The 12,671-nt window shown below is 32.7% G+C and overlaps 1 protein-coding gene across 1 annotated transcript; it reads right to left on the bottom strand.

Moving 5' to 3' along the window:
* Positions 1 to 414: 414 nt before the first annotated feature.
* Positions 415 to 10,658, bottom strand: LOC139482066 (cell cycle control protein 50A-like). The gene is made up of 8 exons (XM_071265711.1): positions 10,538 to 10,658; positions 8,596 to 8,729; positions 7,915 to 8,064; positions 7,200 to 7,410; positions 5,943 to 6,041; positions 4,331 to 4,552; positions 3,067 to 3,232; positions 415 to 1,533 (listed from the first exon to the last, which is right to left on the bottom strand). The coding sequence occupies exons 1-8, from the start codon at positions 10,599 to 10,601 to the stop codon at positions 1,491 to 1,493; spliced, it is 1,089 nt and encodes a 362-aa protein (XP_071121812.1). The 5' UTR covers positions 10,602 to 10,658; the 3' UTR covers positions 415 to 1,490.
* Positions 10,659 to 12,671: the final 2,013 nt, after the last annotated feature.

The following is a 12,671-nucleotide window of genomic DNA, read 5'->3' as shown; positions in this document are numbered from 1 at the left end:
GTCAAATACAACTTACATTTCAATATTATGAATGAACACGAATGCGGCCACTTTCATTTAGGACGGAAACCATCTAAAATTTAACTAAAATGCTAAAATTGTGAAGATTTCAGTAATTTAGCATGACTTTATGATGCTAGTAACCGACATGTGTGCATTGTATTGTCAAAAACAGACCATATTTATGTAGTAGAAGCATAATACTTTCCAATGAATAGCTAAAAGATTACATTTTCACAATTTTGTAAAACTGTTATATTTTGGGGCCAAAAAGTGGTCTTACTGAACCTACTCCTTTGTGTTTGCCAAAATATATTTGTAGCTTGTGTTTCTTGAAACATGAGTCATTTGAACATAAAAACAAACATATATATATATATATATAAATATAATTGTGTACATCAAAACACATGATTTCTGTACATACATTTAATATAACAATCATCAAAACATCTTAACCTGAACAAGCATATTTTTAACAATTTAGAAATAAAATTTAAAGACTATACTTAATTAAAATCTTGTAAAAGCTAAACTTTACATACATGCTACCACAACATGTCTACAGTTCTTTCAGTTTGTGAACACTCAAGGAAATGAGTATTTTCTTTATCTTGACAGTACATCATACATGCAAAAATGACATGAAAACTAAATATCAACATTTCATACACTGTGTTGAAAAATTCCATTGAAAAGTCCTCTTTTCTTAACTGCTCAACATAACAAAAGTTGTCTGAAATTTGATTTTTTTATTGCACTACAGGAAACTTATCACCATGGCAACAGTCACAATGCAGCCAATAGAAACATGTTCAGTTTCACATTGGGAACATGTGACATAAAATTAATTGTATTCATACAATAAACTTCCAATGCTATTTTTAGACAGATTATAAACAGTTTATACAGTTTGCTGCAGACATTGAATTTTTATAACCTAATAACTTTTTTTCTAGGACATGAGATTTAGAAAAATAAAAAAAAATTAAATTAAATTTTGATCATTTTACTTTTGTTCAGATACCTACTGAAAAAGTCACTGTTCCGTTAAATGATTGAAGGTTATGTTTTTTTCGGATATATATAAGTTGTGGGTCAATTATGATGTTGTGTTCATTTGAAGCATGAACATATTTTGTTGAGGAGATTTTAAAAGTAACTTAAATTCTTAACTTCCTAAATCAATTCAAATGGAATATCCCTTTGATGGATCAAAGTTTATTTCATTGGTCACATAAAGTTCATATCAAAGCATAAAAACGTAAAAAAAAACATATTTTTACAGAAATTCCAACTAGAATTTCAGATCCATTTAAAATGACAATGTACACACATGATCAAATGACTTTTTCCTCAATTTTAGCAATTTTCATTAATCTAATAACTGCCACCAAATCATATTTTCCAATCCCATAATAATCTTTATCTAAAACACACAACTTGAGGCCCGCTCAGCTAGATTGTCTTGTATGAATTTTTTGTTTCTTTTAAAATGGTGTTCTACTGCTCACGTTGATCATATCATTTGGTCTGAAAAATAAAATAGATGTCATAACATTTTACATATATTCTTATACTGTTAATTCAGAAATAATTGTGTGCATTTATAATTGCGATTTTGTCATTCTTGGCTTAAGATGGTACCTAACACTACAGGGAGATAACTCTGTAAAATCATCTAAATGTTTTAATTACGTCGTGTTGTTAAGGGAATATTAAGCCTTTCAATGATCAAAATAAGTGTTTGTCAAACTGCTATATCAGCAGTGTAATTTTTCTGATAAAACGGTTGGTTCAAGTTTTTTGAAATTTTTATATTTTTGTAAAAGGGTCAAAGTAAATACTTTGTCAAAATTTTAAGAAAATTAAACGAGCCAAATTAATTTTAGTTAAAGTGTTGGGTACCACCTTAAATGTGAATTTAATTTTTGCAAAATTGAGAAAAATCCTGTTAACCTTATATATAAAATTTTAAAATGTGTTTTAAATTATTGCTTTTATAACCCGGTTGCATTTTTCACAATAATTTCTCAATTAACAGTATAAAGGTCTTGGAAAGGTATACAATATTGAAAATAAAGGGCCAATACTACAGAGAAAATGGGCCCCAAAAGTATAAAGAATAAAGAAAAATTAGCAAAAATATAAATAGAGAAAAATGACAAGTATATGGATTATTTGTTCATTGGACATAGCAGATTACAGATTAAGTTATTGAGGTGTAAATTGGCTGATGACTCAAAAGCTTAACTTAAAAGTTCTCATAGAATTCTGATAGAACCAGTGCTAGATGTTGTCTTGAACTTGCAGTGAGGTGAGAGTTTTTGTTCATGTTTAACAGCTGAAGGTCTCACTGTTATTTCATGATGATGTTTCTTTTCTTTTGGTATTTTTCAAACATGACTTGATTTTGGGTCAAATTGATAATGTGATTTTGAGACAAGTATATGAAGTGATTTTAAAGTGAAACGAGTGACTGGTGGAAAAAAAAGTTTATCCAATTCTTGAACCAATGCATGTATATATCATTAACTTGGTCCTCTGTGCATGATTTTATCATTTTTTACGCAAATTTAAATGCTGTGTTTTGAAGCCGAGGTTTACTGATTGTCACCTTATAGTAAACAATCAACAAAAAGTATGGATATTGAGCACGTGTTTAACATGTACAATCAGATAATTGTTTATTTTAATGACAGATCCATGTGTATTGCGATCACAGGATATTTATGAGGAGGGTCACGCTAAGGTCACTATGCATATATGTGTCAAGTGCCAGTGGTGATTTTGTGTCAAGTGCCAGTGGTGATTTGGTGTCAACTACATGAAGTGATTTTGAGTCAAATTCATGTAATGATTGTGATTTTGTTTCAAGTGCAAGTCATAATGTACATGTATGTAGGGATATTTCAGAAAGTGCAAATTTTGGGTCAAGTGGATATGTCATATACGCATGCATAGTGACCTTAGCGTGACCCTCCAATGGGTATACACATGTAGTGTTTTTGTGTGTCATGAATTGACTCAACTTTTTTTAAAATAGCAAAAACATTATTTACTCACTTTTTGCCATATTTGATGTGTATGACTAGAAATACTACTCCAAGTAGTATACAGATACTTCCCACTACCATGTAGGCTATTCCAAGGAACGGATTCTTCCCTCCTAACCAGGATGTTGTTGACAAGATAAACAGCTTCTTCCCATCGAATGATGTCACTGGGTAGGCTAAAAATAGAAAATTTACATATTACAGATACAAATTACAGTTCCAACTTGGGTTAATCTCTCAGGCAAAGTTGGCCTTCTATGAATTTGACTATTCTTTTAGCACGCTTCTCGCAACTTACCATATAGCACATTATTCAGGTATTTACATATATTTGGCTTTAAAGGTTTGGTATTTGAGGGTTCCAGAAAAGAGCTTTACATGCACACCAATTATGTACTGCAGTTTTTTCTTTACTTTAATCAGGAGGGACAATTTTAAAATATTGCTTTTACGCGGTCAAAATGGTAACATTTAAAAATCTTTTATACTTATCTCAAAGTTGTTCACAAAACTTTTTGTTGGTCTACTTATCTTGTGCAAGTCAGAATTTGTTGACATTTTTAAGTTAAACATGTTAAAGCTTGCAATTGTCTCACACAATATTAAACAATATGATGCCATGTGATGTCAAATAATCATTACCATCCAGAATAAAGTACATGCTAGGTAAAAAAAATCAAAATGTACACAAAAACGTTGTGATTGAACGTCCTAAACAAGAAAATTAGACCAATGACATGGCATTAATTTCATTTTGAGGTACAAACAAAGAAATTGCTCTTTTACCTATAGATTCTAAAATAGCAATTTCTAAAAAGGTGTCAAATTTTATATAAATGTGGGAGCAAGGTTCTCAGTAAGGCAAGTCTATGGATCCTGGTCTCATTAAAACCAGTCTGAACTCATCATTTTCAAAACTTGTGAGGCCCAAGATGCATCAAAATTGTAAACTGCTGTATCAAATGATCACATATATCATCATTTTATAATAATGTTAAAAAATATCATATTTTTTTTGTAATTTCCTTGCTCATTTTTGTCATGGGGACTGAAATCATATCATAATATATCATAAATAAATAAAATTGCATCTTCTCACTGCTGGACTGGTCATGGCAAAAAAGTGACTAGTCCCAGTTGACCCATCTTAAAAAAAAACCATTTTGGTCTCTTGTGGACAGTTCTCTCATTGGCAATCATACCACATCTTCTTTTTTTGTGATTAGCGAGAATCTTGAAATGGTGTCAAGTTTAAATATGGAAGGTTTATTTACCATAATCAATCTCCATAGTATATGATCCTTTTGGCAGACCAGTTGTGAATGTACCATTGTGATATATACGTCTATGTAACTTCCTGAAATTAGGCAAAGCAGCTGTTCTCATCCAAACTATCAAGTCTTCATTCTCATAACCATTGTTTGATGAATCAGTTGGGTCAAGCTGGTCAACCATTTTGTTATTCCAGTTGGGAGGGTTGGTGAATCCACTGAAACCTAAACAAATAATTAAGAAGTCAACATAGGTTACAACTAGCATGACTTGTCACTAGTGTTAAGTTAATTAATCATTGAGTGCATTTACCATTGTGATTTTTTTTTAAATGGACTAATGAGATTAATTATTGCATTTCAGGAAAATCTGCATACAGATATAAGTAGCTGACATATAAACATGATAAAAGAATGTGAGTTTCTACTACAATGTATGGTTTTTAAAAACAATAAACTTTTATACATTTTAACTCTACTGTGAGCCGTGGTGTAGTGGTTAGTGCATTGAACTACTATCACAAAGGTTCCTGGTTTGATTCCCGTTCTGGGATGAAAGTTTCAGGGACTGAATTTTTGGCTCTCCCTTGACACCATTTGCAAGTATGGTCTTGAGGAAACGATGATAGTACATCAGAAGGGGATGATAAATGGCTGACCCGTGTTAAAAGAGAGCCATATCTCTAGCACATAAAAGACACCCTTGTAGATTTGCACTTGTACCTGCAAAGTGGAAAGGGACTTATATAAGTTGCAAAACTTGTTTCCCAATCCACTATAAATAAATATGTTTAAATCAACTCTACTTTTCAGATTGTGTGTCATTCTTTTTTTTCCTTGATCAAGAATTTCAAGTTATGTCATTATCCTCAAAGAAGCTGCATCGTTGTATGTCTGTGCAGGGCTTCTGATTTTGTGTTTTAGTTTAAAGACTTATGGTCTATATACATAATATAGGCACACATAAGACTGGTTAAACCACAACACATTTTAAAACAGGTTAAATTATCATTCCATTAATTTAGTTGAATAGAATATAGCCAATAGTGGTGAAATCTGTCATATACATGTACATGTATATCGATTTCTTGTATGCTTGGTAGAACAATTTTTGATTTGTACAAAACAGCTTAGTTGATAGATTTCGGTATTAAAGAAAATTGAATGAAATGAATAATTCTGCTATAAAGGTAATTGTACATGTGCTCTCAAAGTAATTGTGCTAAAAAAATAATTGTGTTATCAAAAATTAAAGTACCGGTAATTGTTCATGTGCTCTCAAAGTAATTGTGCTACAAAAATAATTGTGTTATCAAAAATCAAAGTAATTGTACATATGCTCTAAAAGTAATTGTGCTAAAAAAATAATTGTGTTATCAAAAATCAAAGTAATTGTACATGTCCTATCAGAGTAATTGTGCTAAAAAAATAATTGTGTTATCAAAAATCAAAGTAATTGTACATGTGCTATCAAAGTAATTGCACTAAAAAAAAAAAATTGTGTTATCAAAAATCAAAGTAATTGTACATGTGCTATCAAAGTAATTGCGCTAAAAATAATTGTGTTATCAAAAATCAAAGTAATTGTACATATTCTATCACAGATTTGACTTACTTGATGGGTTGTTAAATTTCTCCTTCTTGTCAGAAACCCATGCGATTCCAGTTTTCAATAATGTAACATCTGCACTACCAAATTTGAGGGCAAAAGTATCTGTTATAAACAAATTATATGAAGCATTAATAAAATACTCATAGATCATGTAAAATCTTATTCTATATTTTTCACAGTACAAGCATACCTGGAGCAAGCAATTTAGCACATATTCAAACATTTAAACCCGCTGCATTTGGTTGCATCTGTCCTAAGTTAGAAACCTGTTGTTCAGTGGTTGTTATTTGTAAATATGTGGTTAATAAGTGTTTCTCCTTTTTCGTTATTTAGATTAGACCGTTGGTTTTCCTGTTTGAATGGTTTAACACTAGTAATTTTTGGGGCCCTTAATAGCTTGCTGTTTGTAGTGAGCCAAGGCTCTGTGTTGAAGGCCGTACTATGACCTATAATAGTTTACTTTTAAAATTTGCAATTGTGACTTGGATTGAGAGATGTCTCATTGATTGGTACTCATACCACATCTTACATTTGTCTTATATCTATTGAAGTCAGCATGGTTCTCATTAAGGATTATTGAAATTTGAAAGCGAGTCCAGGGACTGTCATTTTTGGCATTAGTGAGTCCAACAGCAAGATATTTTATTGCAATAAATAATTTATCATTTAGCCTAGTCTCCAGGACCTCATAGAGCAATGAAATGAGTTTAAATTCAGATTTCATTTATAGTTTTGCTATAAATGTATAAAATGATAAATATATATATATATATATATACAACTCGTCTAAACATCAACCCAACAATGTTAGATCTGTAAATTTGCTTTCGCAAATTTTTGGTTCTTCCCTCGCCGGGATTCGAACCCATGCTACTGTGATATCGTGACACCAAATCGCCTGCACTGCAGCCGTCCCGCTAGACCACACGACCACCTGGGCTCTCAAAAAAAGAGCTTTCGCTGGCCGTGTGTTACCTTTCCTCGTCAGTTTTAATCTAGCGGCGTACTACAGTACATGATATATAAGGCATGAAGATGTTATTGTGTACAGATCAGCTAAATTATCTATAGTAAAGGATCCTAAAAATTAATGTAATATACAGTCATATATATATCTATATATATATATATATATATATATGTGTGTCTTCAGTTTATATAAAATATTTCAATTGTGATGACCAGTTTTGAAAATGGGAAGTCCAGGACTAAAGGACTCGCCTTATTATTAGTGAGAACCCAGTTCAGACTGCAACTTACCATTAAACAAGCTATTTGCAATAGCACCACATGGAGCAATGGGAAGAGAGTAGCTGGAGTTAATGTCCTTGTCCAGGTATGGTTTACAGTCTGTGTTAAGACTAGATGATGATACTGATTCTCCGTGAAGCTGGTTATCGTCCCTCGACCTAACGTAGCGACGATGGTTTTGGAAATAATTTGAAAGTCCATAGTATAAATATACATCTCCCTTTAAAGGAAAATAAATACATGTATTACACTATTGTTTCAGGTAAGGGTGAAGGTTGGTACCACTTAATTTTGTTTAAACCTGTTGCATTTGTTTGCACCTGTCCTAAGTCAGGAACCTGATGTTCAGTGGTTGTCGTTTGTGGTTCATTTGTGTTTCTTGTTTTTTATATAGATTATACTGTTGGTTTTCACTTTTGAATGGTTTTACACTAGTAATATTTGGGTCCCTTTATCATGTTTATAGGTTGCTATTTGGTGTGAGCCAAGGCTGTGTTGTAGACCTTACTATAGCTATAGTAGTTTATCTTTAAAAGTTGCGACTTGGATGGTGATTTGTCTCATAGGCACTCATACCACATCTTCTTATATCTATTTACTATCTAATAAAAACTGGCCGCCACGAAATAGCCTAAATGGGGTGCTTAAAAGTGGTGTTAAAAACTTAAAACACTAAAAAATCAAAATCAAATTATATCTATTTATATTTACCATGTTTACTAACCTCAAAGTCTTGACTAAGTTCAAAGGTGACATCACAATTACAGACAAAGCCTGTATTGTTTGTACCTATGCTCTCTAACTTTGCTGCACATGTGGTGGTTGGGTTACTCTTGTCTAAACAAAATGTATAGTCATGCGTAAATTCATGAATCTGAAAAAAAAATAGTACATGTAGCATTTAATTTCTAAGCAGTTCCTTTCGAAAATAGTCATTTTTTAAATCTATTTAATGTTATACATTGTATAAAACTGAAAATGTACTATCAAATTTGGTGATGTTACACTATTGTTTCAGGTAAGATGAAGGTTGGTACCTATTAAAGCGCATTAATCCGCTGCATTTGTTTGCACCTGTCCGAAGTCAGGAATCTGATGGTCAGTAGTTGTCGTTTGTTGATGTGGTTCACAAGTGTTTCCCATTTCTGTTTTTTTGTATAGATTAGACTGTTGTTTTTTCTCGTTTGAATGGTTTTACACTAGTTATTTTGGGGCCCTTTATAATATGTGCAATGTAACTTGCTGTTTGATGTGAGCCAAGGTTCTGAGTTGAAGGCCGACAGGCCGTACTTTGACCTGTAATGGTTGACTTTTACAAATTGTGATTTGGATGGTGAGTTGTCTCATCATGCTTATTGGCACGCATACAACATCTACTAATATTTAAATGCACTTATATAATTACCCCTTCAGAAGTGATATAGAGAGCTACACCCAGTGGAATGAAAGCAATACCAATGGCAAAAAAGGCCGGTAATACAGTGCCTGCTGTCAAAATTGGCTGCCAAGCTGGTAGCTTCTGTTGTTTGAATTTTGTATCTACAATATAAATGAATATGTAAATAAACATCAACCAAAAAATATACATACAATGATATACAATGTATCTACCATGAGGGGGGTAGGAGGGGTCCTGATCCCGAAATCCCGGGCTTAAAAACACGAAATCCTGAGGTCCCGAATTTAAATACAGTTAAATCCCGGATCCCGAAAATTTGAAAAAAAGAATTCCCCGGATCCTGAAGGGGTAAATCCAGAAGTTAAAAACACCCAATCCCGGAGTCCCGATAAAGGTCCTATCCCCCCTCTATCATGCTTTATACATTATTTCATAAAATAAATAGATCTTATGCATTTTGTGACTGTTGTTTTAGATTGCACATGTGAAAATAATCAACGTCTGATATTTATGATTCAACAACCTTATCATATTTAAGGGATGTAATGGGGGTACCATACTTTTATGATGTACATGTATTACTGTAAAAATTCTTGCCAAATGGCTCAAGTAACTAAACAGTTATATTTTGTGTAGGCCAATAAAATGATAACTTTCTTTATTATAAGTTTATAACGATAACAAAAATCAACCGATTTTGACAAATCACTGTATACATGTATTCTTTCTAAAAAATTACATTAACCATGTTAACGGTTAATTATTTGCATATTAGGAATCCAGGGTCCATTCGCCCTGATCATTATTTTTTTCTTATTGTTGTCAAGGACGTATCATTATTTTAAGTGTTTGAACAAATTATGTTAAAGTTTGTTGAAAAATTGACAGAATATTTATATTGCCGCAATCAATTTATCATTTTTCCTTTCATTTGCAGAGTAGAATACTGGAATACAATGTATTTATCTTTATTGATATTTGTTAACAAAATAATTGTAATCAGTCAATCACGAAAGTATGCAGTATAAATAAATGCACTTGTAAATCTGTTTCATAATTTACAGTTCGTACATCATTAGTTTTGTTAATTTCAAGCTGAATATTTTATCAAAATAAAACGTTTGTTTTTATTATTAATCCATCAAAAAACAAGTTTCACAATAATCAGTTATCCGAATTATTTTGTAATTGAACAATTAATGATCAAAAACAAGCCATACACTTTTAAATATTTCAATGTTTCCATAAATTTCAAGAATATACATGATATATATACCATAGAAATATCTGAATATATATACCATAGAAATATCTGAATAAGTTTATTCAACTTCAATGCCCTGAATATTAATATTTTTGTAGTAGGGCGAACAGACTCTGGGCGAACGAACTCAGAGCGAACGGACCTAGGGCGAACATGTTATTAGGGCGAACGGTCCTGATACCGCATATTAGAGACCTCTGACATATCACAATAAAATTATACTAACCAGTTAGAAACTAACAGTACCCTAAAATGACCATTTGTCGTCTAACACTAAAGTGTATTCCTACACTCTATGTATATGGACATTGATGTCTTTGTATTATTAAAATGTTAATATTTCTGCCTTTTCACAAATTCGATGAAGCTAGAAAACAGTTTTCAATTCTAGCTTTTCATCCCTTTCACCATACAATTTACATGTATATTATCTGACCCCTTATCACCCCACCCAAATTACCCAACCCAGGAAAACGTAGATATTGACCCTGATCATATGCCCAACCTTAATATAAATAATTTATCAGCCGGTGATGCACGATTATCAAATTATTGATATTTCATGTTTCACAGAGTCAGAGACGTTGATCAATAATGACTTTAAATGGTATCTTAAAAAACCCTTTTTTTTGGTTATAATATAATAAGTAGGTGCTGTTTCATATTTCATTTCTATCATAATACCCTTAGGTTTTCTGCTTTTATCTTTTTCCTCATTGTCAGGTGTTCCTGGTGTTGTCGTAGCCATATTTTGTTGTAAAATGTAAATAACAACGACAACGACATCTATTGAGCAACGAACGATAACTTTGCCGAAACTATATTCTGTATTTAACACCGTACATGGTACACCTCAGAGTACAAGAAAAATCGGCACCTGGTCAAATCGGCACCTATTTAAATCAGAATCTGGTCAAATCGACACCTTTTTAAACGTTTTCAACATGTATTCTTCAATATTGGACCTTAAGTTGAAGTTTTCTCAACATTTTCTGGGACTTTTTAATACTAACGTTAATAGTAGAAGGTTTTAAATGGATTGGAAATAATAGAAAACTAATTTCAAACAAGGCATGGCGTGGAAGTGGGGGAATCGGATTTTTAGTAAAAAACTCAGTTTATGACAATTTTGAAGTTGATATTCTAGATGATAGTAGAGATGACATCTTATGGATTTATTTAAAAGGGAAGCATGACCCAGATCTAGGTATATATTTATGCGTGTGCTATTTACAACCCGAACGATCATGTAGAGGTAACATTGCACAGGAGTTTTATGACTATCTTCTTTCTCAAATGTACCTGTATAGTTCTGAGAATCCGATTTTTATATGCGGTGACTTTAATGGGCGAGTTGGAGGTCTTCAGGATTTTAATGACTCCCTAGATCATCTACCTTCACGCCAACCTATAGACGACACACGGAATGCATTTGGTGATTTCTTATTAGACTTTTTGAAGGACTCAAAATGTTGCATGTTAAATGGACGTGGGGATCCCTCAAAGGACGATTTTACGTATGTTTCACCAATCGGGAAATCAGTAGTTGACTATATGATTGTTCCATACACAGTACTTCCGAATGTTTGTAACTTTGAAGTAAAACTGATTTCTTCCTTGTTAATTGATTATGACATCCAACTAGCAACGAACTCACGAATACCGGATCACTCAATATTAACTTGTACACTAAATATCTCGGAATATGAAAGAATCCGCAACGAAAGGCTTAATAGATGTGAAACTAGCTCTAAAGGTATGAAATATCAATCTACACGTAAATATAATGTTTCCGCAATACCACAAGGTTTATTCGCGAGTGAGCGATGCCATTAGTGGCAAGGTTTCTTGAACATGTGGTTGACTCAATACTTGATGTTCGTAACATCGGCGGAAGAATAAACACTATTTATGAAACCCTCATTGACGCTCTTCACAATGAAATGGACGACAACATGGACTACATAGACTTCACACCAAGCTCTAACAAACGCAAACGACGAAACGCAAAGCCATACTGGAACAACGAATTACGAGACTTATTAATAATTACGAACAAAGCAGAGAAAAACTATTTACATTTTAAAGGAGACAGGCGACTGAAAAACCATTTGAAAAACACATTTAAAGAAAAAAGGCGACAATTTGACAAACGTTTACGCCAGGAAGAACGGAAATATAAAGCTCAGAGACTTAATAATATTAAAACACTTAACCGTACTAATCCAAAACAGTTCTGGCGGGAAGTAAATAAACTTGGTCCGGGAAAAGCTAATACAAATATCGATAGCGTGATAATGGATGATGGAAGTGTCTCTAGTAACCCAAATGATATTTTGTCTAGATGGAAGTCGGAATATTCAAAACTCTTTTCCAGCGAGATCCAGCAAGCCGACTCTGGATTTATTGAGCAAATACAGCAACTAAACGAACAGTTAGAACATGAATATGAAGCTCTCAATCCTTCTACCGAAACAATTGATACGGATTTACAACTCATGAACGATCCGATCTCACTGGAAGAAACAAAACGTGCATTGCAAAGTTTAAAGAATGGCAAAGCAGTTGGAATCGACAACATCCCCAATGAAATTTTAAAAAGTAACAATTTGACTTCCATTCTTCATGAGTTATATAACGTTTGCTTCTTACATGGTGTAGTACCTGATGTGTGGTGTCAAAGCATTATTTGTCCGATATTAAAGAACGGAAAGGATTATCGTGACCCGTTGGGATATAGAGGCATAAGTCTAATGTCAACTGTGGCTAAAGTTTTTAGTCAAATAATGAACGAAAGACTTGTAAGATATCTCGAGAA

This window comes from Mytilus edulis, chromosome 7 (genome assembly GCF_963676685.1).
Source record: "Mytilus edulis chromosome 7, xbMytEdul2.2, whole genome shotgun sequence".
Taxonomy (NCBI): Eukaryota; Metazoa; Mollusca; class Bivalvia; order Mytilida; family Mytilidae; genus Mytilus; species Mytilus edulis.
The sequence above is the reverse complement of the archived record's forward strand: the minus strand, read 5'-3'. Positions and strand labels throughout refer to the sequence as shown.